At 40.7% G+C, this 16960-nt stretch overlaps 1 protein-coding gene and 1 long non-coding RNA gene across 10 annotated transcripts in view; both read right to left on the bottom strand.

Moving 5' to 3' along the window:
* The window catches only part of LOC116035691 (protein unc-79 homolog), a 32652-nt gene extending 19344 nt beyond the window's left edge, over positions 1-13308 (bottom strand). For 4 of the 9 annotated variants that reach the window (XM_031278952.2, XM_031278953.2, XM_035994711.1 and 1 more), the window contains exons 1-15: positions 13007-13307; positions 11531-11651; positions 7985-8298; positions 7069-7239; positions 6782-6877; positions 6618-6673; positions 5686-5815; positions 5486-5550; positions 4094-4182; positions 3664-3704; positions 3144-3172; positions 1747-1976; positions 1469-1640; positions 1096-1326; positions 611-801 (exon numbers count right to left, since the gene is read on the bottom strand). In XM_031278952.2, coding sequence (XP_031134812.1) covers positions 611-801; positions 1096-1326; positions 1469-1640; positions 1747-1976; positions 3144-3172; positions 3664-3704; positions 4094-4182; positions 5486-5550; positions 5686-5815; positions 6618-6673; positions 6782-6877; positions 7069-7239; positions 7985-8298; positions 11531-11651; positions 13007-13028 — 1958 coding nt within the window. In that variant the 5' untranslated portion in view covers positions 13029-13307. Of the gene's footprint in view, positions 1-610; positions 802-1095; positions 1327-1468; positions 1641-1746; positions 1977-3143; positions 3173-3663; positions 3705-4093; positions 4183-5485; positions 5551-5685; positions 5816-6617; positions 6674-6781; positions 6878-7068; positions 7240-7984; positions 8299-11530; positions 11652-13006 lie in introns of all 9 variants that reach the window. The other 5 variants (XM_031278954.2, XM_031278959.2, XM_031278951.2 and 2 more) reach the window with 3 other exon arrangements.
* An 805-nt stretch (positions 13309-14113) lies between these two features.
* LOC118493747 lies at positions 14114-15270 on the bottom strand. The gene is made up of 2 exons (XR_004895733.1): positions 15019-15270; positions 14114-14332 (listed from the first exon to the last, which is right to left on the bottom strand). It is a non-coding gene; the product is annotated as an uncharacterized LOC118493747 (long non-coding RNA).
* Between the last annotated feature and the right edge of the window lie 1690 nt (positions 15271-16960).

Here is a 16960-nt window from a genome sequence, read left to right as displayed (position 1 = left end):
CCCCTGCTACCAGTCTTTTTGCTAAGCTAAGCTCATCACCTCCTGGTTCTAGCACATCGCATCAGAGTGGTATCAATCAACTTTCTGCAAGAAAATATTCCAAAATATCAAACTTCAACATTTGCTTAGCTTTTCACTGATGATACACCTACTATTGATAAGCCCCTTTGTCCAAAATGCATCCACCTCTTTAGTCTGAGATTTTTCCGTGCTGCAAAAGCTAGCATCATGCATTATAGACCATTGAGACTGACAAGAGTATTTTTGGAAAAGAGCCTTCTTTGACGATTCTGTGGAATTCACACCAATCATTTATCTTTAATGTTTGGACTACTAAAAATACATATCTGTTATCAGACTGTATTGTAGCTGCACTGGAAATATCTTGACATCCTATCATGATGTAAGGAATAAGAAAAATACACCAGCAAATGACAAAACTGAAACCAAGGCACAGATTTGTCTGTTAATTCTGTATGTAAGGTATATCAGAATAAGCACAGCTACAAGTAACTTATAAGAACTTTCAAATCTGCTTATATGCAAAAAGACATGTCTTTATTACAGGAATAGCAACTACAATATGCAAACACTTGAGGTGGTGGATTACCTGAGCACTTCCCGGAACTCTTTGAGCTGGTGGTCGGGCACCTCAGTGCGAATGGACTCCAGCCACTCAGGCATAAAGCACTCCCACAGTGGCTGACTGATGACATTGTAAGGTATCAGACACAGGATCCGGTTCAGGCCCTCCTTCAGCTGGGTCACTGTGCTACATGACTTGTCCCAATATCCTCCCACCTGGGGAAAAGTGTGCATGTACTGACTTAGATCAAACACAGCCAAGAGAGTTCAGATGGATTCAGATAAACCTCAGCCCTCAGTGACATGCTGATTTAACGATATATACTGTATAGCTGCTGCACAGTGCAACATGTTCAAATATGGATATTTGCAGTTATAATGTTCCTGTTGGTTGTTTGTTCTGAATATAACCTTTTCCCACCCACATCCACATCCAGTATCAGCACCTACATTGGCTATGATTCCTTAACCATATACTGTGTGTTTAGTTGACCTGGATCTTGGCCTTACCCTGGCAAACTCAACAGGCTTGGGCAGCAGACACATGACCATGACGTCAAATCGCACTTCACACACTGTCTTTAGCCACTTAGTGACAAACTGCGGCTTTAGCTTCTCCACCAGGCTTCCAACCTCATCGTCCATCATGTAGGCAGTGGAGTGAAACCACTGGAAGATCATGCTGACCAGCCGAGCCAGACTCTCTGTTGGCGTGTTCTCATTGGGTGTGCACAGGCTCACCTGCAGATGTGAGTGAAGGTCAGAGAAGCAAACTAATCAGTCAGGTAACCAAGTATTTAGCAGGGTAGCGATAAGAGGCCATGCACTGTACACATCCTTATCTCCCAACTCCCTGTTATTGACAGACACTGTGATTACACACCAGGAACCAGATGCCAAACTGACTGAGGAGCCGCTGGTCGTGCTGGTCGTCCTCCTTGTTGTCAAACTCAATGTTGTCCAGAGAGTGGTGGGAGGCGGACAGGCCCATCTGACGACGCCTGTTCATCTCAAACTCACGCTGTTCTGCATGAATTTCTGCCTCCTTGAGAAGGCTGGATGGGTATGGAGAGGATAACAGAGGATTCAGGGAAAAACAGCATTAGAGGCATATGCCCTGTAACTCTGGCTGTGATGTCAGTGTAAACACTGTGAATGTACCTTATAACAGCTTCCACAGTGCACACTAGCTCCTCTGCTCCGCACTCCCTGGTGTTGATGGGAGGGGGCGAGGTCTGGTAAAGATGGGTCTCCGCCGCAGCCCCCACCTCATTACTGTGGTGGTTGACATGGCAACGCTTGCAGTAGCGGACAGGCCGGTTGCCATGGCGCCCACAGCAGCCAGCAGAGAAGCAGGTGACCACAGCCCTCCTAACATGAGAGCTACAATTCTGCAAAGCCAAGAAACAGGAAAGGAGGAGGAGATCAGTCGATTTTTTATTCTGCGCAGTAGGCAACAGAATAAAAATATCCCACAATCACAGCAAATCAGCCAATAATGTATTATGACAAGCCTCTAAAAATAAACATATTTACAGGCCTCAAAAGCAACTAACTGCTCTGAATATGAATATGGTCCTCTCCAATATGCATTTGTTTAGAGATGCTGATGTGTCCGCATCTGCAATGATAGAAAAACTCTTTATGTGTCCCTACGGTGTCTCAGGTTTCTAAAAATAAAAGGCATGGCACTAGAGAACCATCCTAATCTGATCAGCCTCTAATCTTGTGCCATTAGAGGGATGCAGTGCTCCCTATCAAATTAACATATCTGTCCTCTGATGGTGAGTTCTGTCATTCACCCATCCGGCTTTCAACAACCAAAAACACTACCCTGATGTTACTGATGTTGTTGTTGTTTACAGTATGTTCTATCTTGCATATCATGGTATATTTATGAGAAGCTATTTTCAGATGAAGATGAACGAGCTGGTGTAAATCCAGGTGGGAGTTTTAAAGGGCTTTCTGAAATGAGTGTGACAACGCCTGATCAGAAAGGGAGGCTGTGGATTATAAACTGCTGGACAAAGCAGGGTGGAGGCCAGCTGTTTCCCCTGACATTGGACGGCTGCTTGGCCTGACGGGAATACCTGAGATCATCTCACACTCAGTTTTCCCGGTGTCTCCCTGGAAACCAGCAGGGAGCACCCTCAGCAGCACGTTCAGCAACAGCAAACAAACATCACCCCCCAGCAGCTTCATTTGAAATGATGTGGCCTTTACTGAGCTATTCCAGTGAATTGACTTCTCAATGAAGAAAACATTTCCAGTTCATAAATAAATTACCTATTATATGTAATAATAGGTAACAATGGATTTCATGAAACATTTTCCTCCACAAGGTTCAATGTGTTTGTTTTCTGTGTTAAAACCACTTAAAGCATGTGTACTGTTTGTACACATTTGTGTTTTGTATGTGCAGTTTAAGGCAAGACTTCATTAATCTGAAGATGTAGAGAGGTTAATCAGTAAAAACAAATCACTGCAAAGGTTAATTTGTCCTTAATATGGAGAGACATTGAGAGAGTAGGCAGTTGCACTACAAATACAAATCTTACCTTCTTTTGACAAATGGCAGATATTTCTGCTGCAAAGACAAATTAACAAAAATGTTCAATTTGCAGACAACAGAAGTAGCTTTTTGAAATTAGTCATATGTGTCTTGTGATATGTGTCTAAAACTTTATATACAGTATATAGCAGCTTTTATACATTGCACATATACGTACACTGCCTAAAAAGCTCTCTGTTTTCACTGTAAAGCAAAAATTAATGACATTTAAAAACGGTACTCGAAAAGGTTATATTATTATAAACACCTCTGTTTAAATACATCCTCAGATGACTAAACTTTAAGTATCAGATTTAACTATGGCTTTAAACATAATCAAAGTAAAGGAACACATGTGCACATATAATAACCTTTGTCATATTAAAATGCTAAAAATCTTTCTGTATATAGTACATTATACTGAATATATTCTACATATGTCACATTTACATTATATATGTCTCTGTCTGTGGGGAGCAAGACAAACTGAGAGACACTCAAACACCTTTTTGTTTGTGAACGCTCACCTTGGGGAAGGAGTACATCAACAAGCCATTCAGCGTGGTCTCTGAAAAGGTCAAAGAAATTAATAAACAATGCTTGATTTATAGGCAAACTGCTCAACATACAATTCCACCTAGTGTATACACAGCAGTCTCAACTTACTAACAGAGCTAGCAAACAAAATATCTTCCCTCAATATCAAAGAAAATACAAACTGCAGAGCCATGCAATTATAACACGTTCTAGACGCTGGAGAAAAGAGGTTGCGTGGTTTCGTGATGATGATCTCATTATCAGCGTGAGGGAATTAAGTAACCATGGTGATGTATTTTTTCCTGGGTTAAAGTGAAGAATAATGAGGCAGGCAGTAGGTGATGTATGTTTTGAATGGCAGCTCATTGAAGGAGGGGGAGAATCTGGGGGATGGGGAAAAGAGGTAAAACAGAAGCATACCCCGCTATCCTCTGGCTGCACTCCTCGCATATATAAAGAGGAGGGGGCTTGTCTCCCAGGGCAACAGAAAGAGTAGGATCTATACACATCTGTAAAGTAAGAAAGGTAGAGTTAGAATATGGATGGGGTATTTAAAATGTGAACATACAGATACTTTGAGGTTTAATTTTCATACAAACAAGAGAGAAATAAACCATTTCTGCTAATTTAGGGACTGTACAAAAATGATCTGGTGTGGACGGGGACTGAACATTATGCTTACATTTTCAAAAAGTAATATAACACTATGGAATTCGTACAAATCATTGTTGCCATTAATAACCAAAAGTGGATAAAGTGTTTAAGATGGTGTATTTCAATTTAAACCTTGTTAATGAAGATGACATTTTTACATAACCACCAATGGAATAGAATTAAACATAACAAAATGATACATCCTATTTAGCAAATACTCAAATATAACAATAGTGATGTGATCTCTGAAAGGTTCAACCATTAAAGGCATTCTCCGAAAGAAATATTTTGACTACCCACCTTTCAGCAAAAAGAAAAAAACAACCCTCCCTTTTTCTGAATCCTCCTCCCCCAAATGTTTTTTCGTACAGTCCCTTGGAACAGACTATCATACACTACATTTACTAAAGCTAACATTTTCCATTTGTCTCTCTTACATAGTACTCTCCAAGGGTAGTATAACATTATCTAGCCCAAGAAATCATTTGGCACCTATACCTGTCTCCCCACGCCTTTGTGTGGATGGCTGCATGCATATGCTGCACTCTGTTCCCTTGCAACCTTTGCCTGGCCCTGTGCTAAACCTCAATGCTCGTGGCCTCAATGTTCAGATGGTGCACTGTAATTTAGTGTGCTCACTTGATGCCACCCATCCTCAAGGGCTGCACGGGGTCACCGCTTCCAATTAAGCCCCCCTCCCCCAGTACCCCCTCCCTGCTCCGGGTAATTGAAATCCGCCCCTGTCCATGCCCCTGTTCCTACTCTATTTGTCAGTTTTGAGCACAGTTGAGTAAGGGCATGCGAAGCTGATAAAGCAGAACAGCAACAGCAGAGACTGGAGTAAAGTAGCATAGAAGCTGATATCATTACCCCACTCTCACTGATTTATTTACCAAGGGGCTCACAAAAACAAACACGCCGACACACACAGTTGAACTCGGCGAGGCAATCTGGCACATGCCCCATGCATTCCCGAAGTTGTTCTCAAGGGAAGCAGCTTTTGAATACAAAGTGTGCTGCTAAGTGCTAATCTATCCTCTCACAGTAATAAGGCATGCTAGACGTAAAGGGATGTGGGATCCAACAACCATAAGTGTACCTGTGATGTAAGAATTAATATCTAAGGCTTAGGTAACGTGTTTTTAAGACTGAAGTCACCTTGACAGCAGGTTTATTGATAGCATTGTGGCACTCGATATGTTGACAGTGGATGGGGTTCCAGGCTGATCCAGGAAATGGAAGAGAGACAGAAGATTGGCAGCGGGGGAGGAGTAAAGAAGAAAAATGGGGGATAGGTTAGACCTTTAGTTAGTTCAAGGGCAGATCAAGCAGCAGATGTGACATTAAGAGAAACTGACCTGTGTACTGAAGCCCCCTGTATTCACTGATGGCTCCTGGCGGCTTCAGGTTGGGCCAGTAATGAAACAGCATCTGCACAGCTGGAGGCTTTACTTGGGATGGGCCATAGGATATGACATAAAGAAGGTCCTGCACACAGTACAAACATCAACAGTTATTACAAAGTGCATGATATTCAAAGACATATATTTGCATACTAATGAATAGAAAGCAACTTAATGGTTTTAATTCCAACATGCTTTATATCAATTTTAAAGACTAAATGGTGCCTGATGCCCATTGTTTCATTTTTTTTTTTTTATATTAAGGACCTTATATATTTTTTTGTTTTAAAAGGAATAGACAAAAATGGACACCGTTCTATGGTCGCTATATATGAAGCTAGCACCAGTAGACCGTTAGCTTAGCTAACAGTTAGCTGAAATGTAAAAGCAAGTTGTAGTTTCAGGGGTAGTCATGCACTGTTTTTTTACATTTCAGTTTTTGTATGAATTAAAGAAACAATATGTTGTACATGTACATGTTAATTAGTGAGCTTAGGCTGGTAGGAGAGTTTTATTTACCTTAGTTTGAACAGAGCCAGGCCATAGATATAAATACGGACATCTCGGCCAGGGGCTTACAGATGTTACAGATGGCTAATTCTACCATGCGTGTTTATTAATTTGCAATGTCCCTTCTCAAATTAATCAAAATAAACTTAACAAAGGTTTCAATTTCTAATAGCAACTGCTGTAGTGGATGTTGATTTGTCTTATATGGAAAGTAAACCCCAGGAATAGGCTTTTATGTTTTTTTTGAGATAGACAGATTAAAGAAATGCTAAATGAGAGTTTGCATTGAAGTTAGTGGAACAGCGGCAAACCTTCCATTGTGCTTTACAGTACACACATGACCATATATCTGCATTATGTGTTTAGAGGGGAAGTACCTTCCACACTTCCTGTTTGTGCTTCATTAGACACTCCAACAATTGACAGTGATACACTAGAAAGAAAAAGAGATCAGTTTAAGTAGAGCGCCATTACTGCCTAACATTACAGTCTAGGTTATTTCTGCATGCAAGTTACAAAATCAGCCAATATGATGGGTTACCTGGATTTGTGGTGTACTGCATTGCAATCATGAGCATGGAGGAAGCAGACAGATTGACATAGGCCGGGACTCCTCCCTCCCTCCGAGTGGAGCCCACTACAGACGAGCAAGGAAGAGAAAGAATGAACTTCACTTCCCCGTTGTGTTTAAGATAGTAGTAAATCTTTTGATGAAAATAACATGAATACATTTCATCAGTCACCAACTATATCACCATATAGGTACAGTTTAATTATGACAGGAAGTGAATTAGTTGTCTAAATGATCTTATGATAGGTCATACTCACATATAGCCATGGGGAGGAAAGAGGTGCTCAGGTACTCAATGATGTCTTTGTGGAGAAAAGGGGGAAATGTGGCTAAAGTGGAGATCATAGTATAGGGCAAAGTGCTGAGAATATCATCACTGAGAAAGGGCAGGAGGCAAGTTGTTGTGTAAAATATGGACTGTCCCAGATCTGATGAGAAAGGGAAAAAGGCAAAAAAAAGACAAAGAGAGATACACAGACACTCATTCAATTAACGGTACATACAGTATTCACATACTGTATGCAGCCACAGATGTCAAAGTTACATGGAAATGTCATTAAATATTTTTATATATTATAACAACAGTGAAATAAAGGAAAACATTTGGAATATGAACTGAGGGCAGTGAGCTTTTTTTTAAAGCCACTTAAGTACAATTTGCCCTCAGGAAAAGTAGAGCATTCTAGTCAAGAGGAAGGGTTTTCATGCTTTTGAGCTTTTTTTAACAGTAGTAAAATATTCATGAAAAACAAGAGCACTGACTGTGATGCAGCCTTGGGCCCGTGAAAAACAGTGTGGAAATGAATAATTCTCAGATGTATTCTGAATGTATTGAAAAAAAAAAACATTATATATGCCTATGTGTGTTTTCCATTTAACTTATATAATTGCACATGAAAACATAAGTGAAACATTTCTCCCACTTTACATAACAAACATGCAGTCAAGTATGATACACAGAAGAGAAGGCCTATGTCTGGTGTATCCAATGGCTTATGAGCGATTAAGTTGACAGGATCCAGCGTGCTCCCAAAAACCCCATGCATCCCTCAAGATCCTCAGCAGGACTTCTCTCCTCCAGTTACAAAAGAGGCCAAAAAAGCAGCAGTGGCTTCATGCAGGCCAGGCTCGGGATGATGATGACAAACAGTGGTGCACTGGGCCTTGACTCACCATGCTGACCGTGCTGCAGCAGGGGCACCAGGTCAAGCAGGGTCACGAGGGTCACATAGAGGCCCTGATAGTCCAGAGAGGGGTACTCTGAGAGCTGAGCGTCCCGACTCTGCTGCCCCTGCCCCCCGCGGTCTGACGGGGCATCGCGCAGAACGCTGTAAAGGAGGGAGCGAGTAACTGTAGGGTTGATGGAACTGACTTGTGGTCTTAGAGATGGGGTGAGTGGGAATGGCACAGGAAAAAGACACATGGTCATGGGCACGGCCAAATTGGAAGCTTCCTGGTTCTCCTTCCTGCCTGTGCGGGACAGAATGCTGCTCCGGGGCGGGAGGGGAGGGGAGGGTAGGGGAGGGGAACAAGGGAAAAAAAGAGACAACAAAGACACAAAAAAACAGCACATTACATTGAAATGGCACTACAGAGACAGCGTAAATAGAAAAAAACAAACCCAGATAAACCCCACATAGGATGCAGTGTCTCACTATTTGACTGTATCACTGAAGGCATGGGCAATTTTTCCCTGCTTTGTCTGTTCAGAGTGACTTTAATTAAATTTATTTCGTTTTGTCTATCTTTGCACTTGGAAAACAAAAAAAACATGAGCACAAACTGCAATGATCACTGCATCTCATGCGTATCTGGTGACAAGGAGCAAAAATATAAAAAATGGCATGTTTTCAGTGGCAACCCCATACTTCTCAAAAAAGGCACAGTGCAAATGACTGTCCCTCGATGGCTGCCATCTTCCAATCAGCAAGGTCAGAGGCTACCATGCAAAAAGGCCAATGAGCCGTGGAATAAAAAAAGAAAAAAAAAGCAATTTCCTTGTCTTTAGTGGGGCTGTCAAGGATGGGAGTGACACCAAATTGGTTCGGGAAAATACAGAGGTGACACTTTTGAAACATGCTTCAGCCAGTAATAAACATGTGTGTGAGGTTAGATCAAGTGCTCCTAGGTCACAGCACATGTTTATTGCGCCAGAGAAATAATGTCCGTATGCATACGTTATGATACTGTACCAGTATCATCAGGAGAAATAATGAGATCCAACAGGCATATGGATTCAGGTTTCTAAAATAAATGTAACTAATCTACGGTAAAGGAGAAACTATAATGACAAAGGAATAGGTTGTATCAGGGGAAGATGACTGGTAGCATTATGTTTGTGAGCTAATGTAGGATGGACAATTGTGTTTGTTGTCCCCTGGGGAAGGTGGTGGTTATATTCAATTTTAAGAGAGGAAAAACAAAAAGGGAAAAAACTAGTTGGGTTGAGTGTGGAGCATCTAGGGTGGAGGAGGGGGAAGGGGGGGGGGAGGGCCAGAGAGCATTGCTCTTTTTACTGCACATTATTAAAGAGCTAAGCTGTTCTATCAGGCAAATGATTCGGATTTATCAAGAGAGCCCAGATTATAAATTCTGATGTATTGTTTTTTTTATTGTTTTTATTTTGAAAGGTCACTCAAAAAGTAGAGTTACAGCATTCTCGGCAAGTGAGAAAGGGGATTTCAAGATTTTTTAACATAACATTAGATGCATAATGTTGAGCTTAACAGTTTATACTGTCAACAGCAGAATGTAACATTTTCTGACTTATCCCCTCAAAGTTATACTCTGTAAGATTTTAATCAGTGTAGATTCATTCATAAAGCTGCATTATTATATACAGCGTAAACTCAAACTGGACTAATTCACAACAACAGACTGTATCTCAGAGTATGACTTTTTCACTGCCCATTTCTCATATAGAACACATCATTATTTTGAACAATGAACATAGAGATCAACAGACACGCTCACACACATACACTGAACACACAAAGACACACACATATGTGCATACACACACACATACATACAAACGACAAAGAATTACAAACATGTACGACACATAAAACACATGTAGAAATGCACTGATACAGACACATGACATACATTGACTGTCAAACCCTGCACTGGCAATACAAAATCATTGACTGCGTGTGTGTAGCAGGAATTTAAAGCACAATCAGACTTCCTAAAGTTACAGAATTACAGAGAACTATGTCTAAACAATACTATACATTCTCATAGTTTGGCATGAAGTCAGCATTGCTCACTGATGCAAAGAGCTCAATCTGACCTTTGAGAAATATGACACAGCTTTGCCTCTTCTTTAAGGAAGCATATATAAAGTAATTGTCAGTAAACAGAAAAATGTAACCTTTCTTTATTTTCTGTTCTGCATCTGACCTGTGCTAAAACTGAAATTGGTGTGTGAATCAACAAACACCTCCTTTGGCCATTTCAGTTTTTCTTTCCAGGAACATGACACACGCCTGCTCCACTTTTTAAGGCTCACTACTCTTACTTTCTCACTGTCGTTCTTTTTCATTTCCCTTCTTTCTTTCTTCACCCCGGATAATCCTGGAGTCCCTGCTGAGGAAACTAGACCCCACTAATGGTGGGAAGAATTATTTATTCTGCATATCTGAGGCTAAGAAGCTCTGCTTCAGGAAAAATAATAAGAAGCTGTTAACAGTGGCATCATTCCTTTCACACTCAAATGCCCCTCAGAGACCAAATCATCACTTGAGTTTACACAGATTCCCACAGTTGCAGCCCCTGTCATGTTCCATCTGTGCCAAAGACATAAGATAGGCCATGTTTAAAAAAGCACAGTGGCTGCTGGTGCTGGACAGCCCCTCAGCAAAGCACAAAGTAACCAGGATACTTTGTGAGCATCACTCAGCAGAGGAATAATCCTTATGGGGCTGAGGCATAAAGTGTAGAATTGAGGCTGGCTGCCAATCTTAAATAGACTGCACCCTAAGCTGATAATAACAATACAAGTGAGGCATACAAGTTCAGCCTCCAGTAATCCCATCCTTTTTGTAAATTAGCTAATAAGTTTGGACAGCACTAATATTTTCTGTGAAGCCAGCAGGCAGGAAGACTAAACCAACCATATGACATATCAAATGATCCTATCACTGCAGCCTACTCTGATATGGAAGAAGCTCCAGCTGGAAAAACAGGGACATGACACATCGTGAAATCTGATGTGTCCAAAATGGCTGCCTACTTGACCTGTGTTGGAGGAGGAAATAACATGCTGTTCCTTCCTCAGGCTTTCACAGCACCCAGGGGAGCAGGCTGACCCTGCAACTGCATAGCCGAAGGAGCTGCCCCGCACCAGGCCCCTCTGGGAAGGACACAACAGGCCGCCCCAGGGAAGCATTCATTTAACAGGCAACCACTGAATCAATAAACATCACTGAGCCATCTATCTCTGCTGCTGCTTTAAAACAACACCATAACTCCGTAGGAAATCTGCTCCATCTTCTTCTATCTTTCAAAGCAGGGCAAACAGTAGACACAGTTGGCCACTTCCCTAACTTCCTCTTGACATACTAAATTCATATTAATGGTGTCACTGTCATCTCTTTCAAGAAGTGTGTCAGAACAACCTGCTGTAAGTTATCTCGTCTGATGTGAGGAAGCTAAATATCATTCACATTCTACAGTCTGTTACTTCACCTGTTAGCTCCAAAGCAGGGTACTTACCTGAGCAGGGTTTGGGAAAAGTATTTCAGTGTGTTTGCAATGTCTGTTCCGGAGGGCACAGGGTAAATATTGTGTTGCACACGGTTGTGATACTCTTGCAAGTATCGTATCTTAGAGGCAACTAGACAAAATAAAGAGCAGAGTAACAAGCAAATCAACACTAGTGAGACTATCATATGAATCTGAGTGCACAGATAAGACAAATGGTAGAACATGCATGGAGTTGTATTTCTTGGTTCATGTAAGACGGCATGTAACATGGATGCTCCAATTATCAAGTCAAACAAAGAGTCTCTGTTCCCATGGCTGTCTGGCCTTCACCAGGGGACCTTTTTTTGCAGCAGTGAGGTCACAGGAACCCCTAGAGGAAGCTGTAACCTATTGCTTACAGAAACAAGCTCATGTACAAAAGGTTGCCAGTTCAAGTCCCAAGTCAAGCTGGGAAAATGCAGTCAGCATGAGACATGAGAGAGCGTTTACTCATCCCTTTGCAGATGATACTGAGAGACATTTCAGCAACTTCTATGTTGAACTTCTCCCTCAGGTCAGGGTTTTAGGTATAAACGTGTTATTTTTGTCGGGTTAAATTAAGAGTTAAATTAAGTTGGAGCGTGATCGCTGACCCATTTTCTGTGACTTTGGGCAGTGGTGTTTAGCTTCCTCCCTGACCTGTAAATGACAAACCCCAAAAATAAAAAAATAACAGCTGCAGGCTTTAAGCATGTAAAGTATGTGCTGCAAAACAAACTGTAGCACACATGCTTCTCATCGCATTTTGATGCCTAAAAATTATAGAGATAACAGCTGACAATTTGTTGTTCTCTGTTGTTTTTCTGATCTATATTGACCACTAAACAATCAGCAACACTGCCAATTGAAATGGAAGCCCCAAACACCAAGTCTGACCCCATATGTTATGTCAGTTATACACTAAAAAACGAGCAATATGTGATTACAAGTGTGTAGAGATCATTCAGTACTAATATTGAAGAAATTCTGAAGATAGGGGTGCTTTCCATCTGTTCAAAAGCAATCGGAGGATTTAGGAGGAAATGAACAAGAGTCTTCAGGACGGTGTGATCAAACCACGTTATTGATCACTCTAATGCCACCATATTGTTCAGTAAAGAATCTGTCAGGTCGACCTTGAGACCAGCAGCACACCTCGCTTTCTGCACGCGCCTCATCAAGCCAAGTCAATCAAAACAACACAAAAAGATAGCATGACGATGTAGCCATTACATTGTTTTCCCTTGCCGAGAAATATACATATATACACAGCGGCTTCCTGTGTGCGCTGAGCCCTCCAGCCATCCTCTGCAGTGAGAGGACGTGTTGCAACCTGCCATGGCAACCGCGGTTTTATCACCAAGGACAGCTCCCCTCATTCGCTTTCTTGATTAAAACAAAAATCACATTTCCAGTTTCCAAACCTCCATGACAAGACAGGAAAAACAGACACACAGCCGTACTTACACTGCTCTGCCTTCGTAGACATTTCGCAGACACTTTGGGAACCGTTAAACCCAGAGTGTCAATTGTTTTGGTGTTTTTTTCCTCCCCGGCGTTGTGTTTCCTTCTGTCGTGAAAAAGTGAATATACCCTCCTTGCAGCTCAGGCTCGGCTTGATTGTACCACTCTGCGCGATGGATTTGTACACTGTGGCTTTTTAGCGGTGGTGCGGTCGCGTTTAGCGGAATTAAAACTAAAACCCAATTTTGTGAGTTTGATTTTAATTTTGAGAATTGTATTCTTTCGGGGCAGAGAACAACGTTGATATACATCTGCCACAGCATACCTTTCCAAATGGACTGATCCACCTTTGACAAATTGTCATTCAAGATTTCTAACAACCCCCTTAGTCCTCTTTGAACATTATAGGAGGGAAATACCAAGGAAATTGGTGTGTTTGCCGATATATTCCTGCGCATTTGTGGATCTGAGCTGCATATAAAAGCAGAACATGCAACAGATGGTTGTTACATTGTAATTATCATAAGCATGACGTGTCTTGCATGGAGCAAAATTATATTTTAACTTATTTTAACATAATTAGTGTTTTTGTGTGTTTTAGGAAATTCAGATTTTCCCTTTGTTTTGATTGTATTTCCTAATTTTGATAACAGGCAGTGAATATACTGGTCTGCATATTATAATTAGGCTAATATTAATCCCCAGTAACACATGAAGGCCTTGAGTAAGAGTGATTCATTTACAAATGTAGGCCTACTTGTATACCATTCTTCAAGCCTGTGATACATGCAGCATTTTCTTTAAATTAAGTTCAGCATCCTTTTGTAGGAGCAAAATGCAGCTGAAAGATAAACAGACTCCAGAGTCTGAACCACTGACAGACTGACAGACAATTCCCATTATAGTTTGAACTGTGTATTTCCATCTCATCTCCGGCTGATTGGGAGCAACATCCTGTCACTGCACCCTGGAATGACCCATTTGCTTACTACTGTTTATGCTGAAGCAAATATTAAGCATTTTCCAAACATTACAGTAATCAGACCAGTCAACAAATTGGCCTATTTTTTATACATCCCATGTCTTAGAAATAAAACATACCACAGCAGATATTATATCAAAGTCTTTATAGAGGGTAAACAGTTTCATCATCAAGTTTTACTTCCCTTCATGACATACACATTGGAAAAATCCACACACAATAACTTGTGTGCATGGGAGTCAGGTTTGTGGAGGTGATCTCTGTCGGTAGTCTGGGATGTGATGCATGATCCATCCAGCCGGGCCCAAGAGAGTCACAGCAAACACACATATGGCAAAGAAAGATTGCTGTAAGAAAGAGAGAACATAAACATAATTGCATGAGGAAAGATTTTTTATGACACATTTCAAGGCACTGTCTTATAGCTCCTAAACCTCTCCTGTCATCAGCTAGAGGTTGAATTAAGGGAGAGAACACCTGTGTCCACAACAGAAGGACTTGATCTCAGTGACTCACCGGGACATATAACAGCAGCCCCCATTTATATCGTCCTACCATGCTATTCCCTTTGTCCCTCTGCACTCTGGTATTCCTAACCTGAGCCAGGCTTTATAAAAGCCCCTGTGTACATCCCTGAGGACAGATCAACAGATTTATAGTGGCATAAACACCGGCCGCTATGTTGCAGTTCCATCATAGGATCCCTTTACAGAGGCCCGAGCTTCACACTGATTTAGGAATAACAAATGAATAAAACATCTCTCCCACTCTACAGACTGGGGAACACAGCTCGCTTGAATTCCTCGCATTAGGGGAAATACAGTGAAGTATCACAGATACTGACTTCCCACGACTGTGGCACTGTTTGTGTGGCAACAGGGTCCTTATCATTTAATTAATTGTAATTTAGCATCAAGTTAGCACACAAAAACATTACTAGATTCCCTGATGTTGCAGTACATTATGATACAAACAACATGTCTGTCTATTCAACTTCTACCAAACAACTACTAACAAAGATATTCAGTCCTACCACTGGCCCGATCTTTTCTTTGGGCGGCTTGCTGTAGATGGTTGACCTGTGATTTTGCTGAATGGCTTTCATCAACGTGGACCAGGTCAGTGTGGGTCTCCTAAGAAGGGAGAACATCGTTCTGCTCACAAAGTCACTTGCATCTACTGGAAAATGTTAATGTTCCTGTGGAGATTTCTCCTCATATCCTGTGAGATACTAACAGATAGTCACTACTTTCATCTAATTCCCACCACTGTTCCTGGGAGGAGTTACTTCCACGGGCCAAAGACACTCATGTAAACATACTGACTTCTCATCAGGATAAGAATTATGGCCTTGTCTGTAAGACCATCAAATTAACTGTACAAAAAAACCCTCTGTATAATAGGGATTCTACATTGTAATGAACTCTTGACAGCAATTGTATTTAAATATGGAGTTTTACTTAAGTTAACAGCAATCAACTGATCCAATATTTCTTCAAAACTTAAATTTACAATGTGGACCAATTTTAACATAGGCTTCCAATAGATAGTCAGGCAATTAATTAAAATATGTGGATATTTACAATGAATATCAAGAAGAAACAAGTGGGCAAAATCTGTCAGGTTTTAGAGTTATTATCAGTATCTTTCATATTTTTTTTTTTCAAAGATCAGGTTTTAGCATAAACTCTTGCACATGAAGAATAAATAAAATAAAAATGCCAAAACTGTAACATGCAGGGTTGAAACTGATTTTCTAGACATGGCTGCAGAGGGAAATGATTAAGTAGAAAAACAGATGAATTGTTCTGGGGGGGAATTCAATTTTGCCATGCATTCTGGATTAAAAAGTTTTTATAGTTGAATAGCACCAAATCCAATCCCTAGCGGAAAAACATCAACAACAATAAAGCTTAAAAAGTCCTTTATCATTCTCTACAAAAACTCACCACAACATGAACATATATGCCTAGGGTCAGTCTATTATCTGAATTGATGACCCATATTGCACTAATTTGCCAGATTAGAATAAACCTAAATTTAAGTGCTTGGTTTTACAGGAGTCCCATTCAGTTGTCTTTCCCTATTACCTATTCAATGTACTCTTGTGTTATTATGACGTCTTACGGGGCTTTAGAATGTATACAAATTGGGGATCCTGTTTATAGCAAAACTGCAAAAATGACCTCTGAGTCCATAAATTATGATTAAAACGAAAAGCCATACTATACAGTATGTGCCAAAGACGTTTAAACTACATTACATGTATTGTGTCGCCCTCAACAGGAGGCCAAAAGAACTTCAATCAGAGGGCATTACAATAAACCAATTTGTACAGTGTGGGTTCACCCAGCTGCATATGGTAGCCTACGTAGATTAGATGGTTTCAAACTTTGACATAAATTCCCATGGCGTAGTTTCGTGTTATAGTTTACGTAATCCCACGTAGACAAACCTCTATAAAATAGATATAAGTTAATAAATAATAATAACAAATATATAGGATGTTGGGGAATGATGTTTTCATTCAACTACCCCTACATTTCGATCATAACGATTCACTTCTGTACTACTCACTACTCCGATTGGTTATTAGGGCCCACTGCCAAAATCAAACCACTAGAGGGCACTCGCAAATGTGTTATTGCACAAGCTGCTCGTAGTACTAACGGGCCTCTTGATCAGTCGGCGTACAGCATTAAGAATCTATCAAGCTAAGCAAAAAACAGGAAAAAAGATGAATTCGCCTCTAAATTAAAAGCGTGACATAGGCGCTGGGCATGCTTACCTTATCTATATGACGGATATGTTCATGAATTTCCACAGCTCTTTGTTGAAATTACTTTTCAAGGTATAATACCGAACATGCGATTGAAACGGCGTTTATTGAAACTATATTTTATTGTACAAATGCACAAATCTTAATATTAAGTTTCTTTATTTTGAAAGTCATAACCGGAAGCGCTGCTTCTTAA

This window comes from Sander lucioperca, chromosome 18, assembly GCF_008315115.2.
Source record: "Sander lucioperca isolate FBNREF2018 chromosome 18, SLUC_FBN_1.2, whole genome shotgun sequence".
Lineage (NCBI taxonomy): Eukaryota > Metazoa > Chordata > Actinopteri > Perciformes > Percidae > Sander > Sander lucioperca.
Note: the sequence above shows the minus strand (reverse complement) of the source record. Positions and strands in the feature narration are given on the sequence as shown.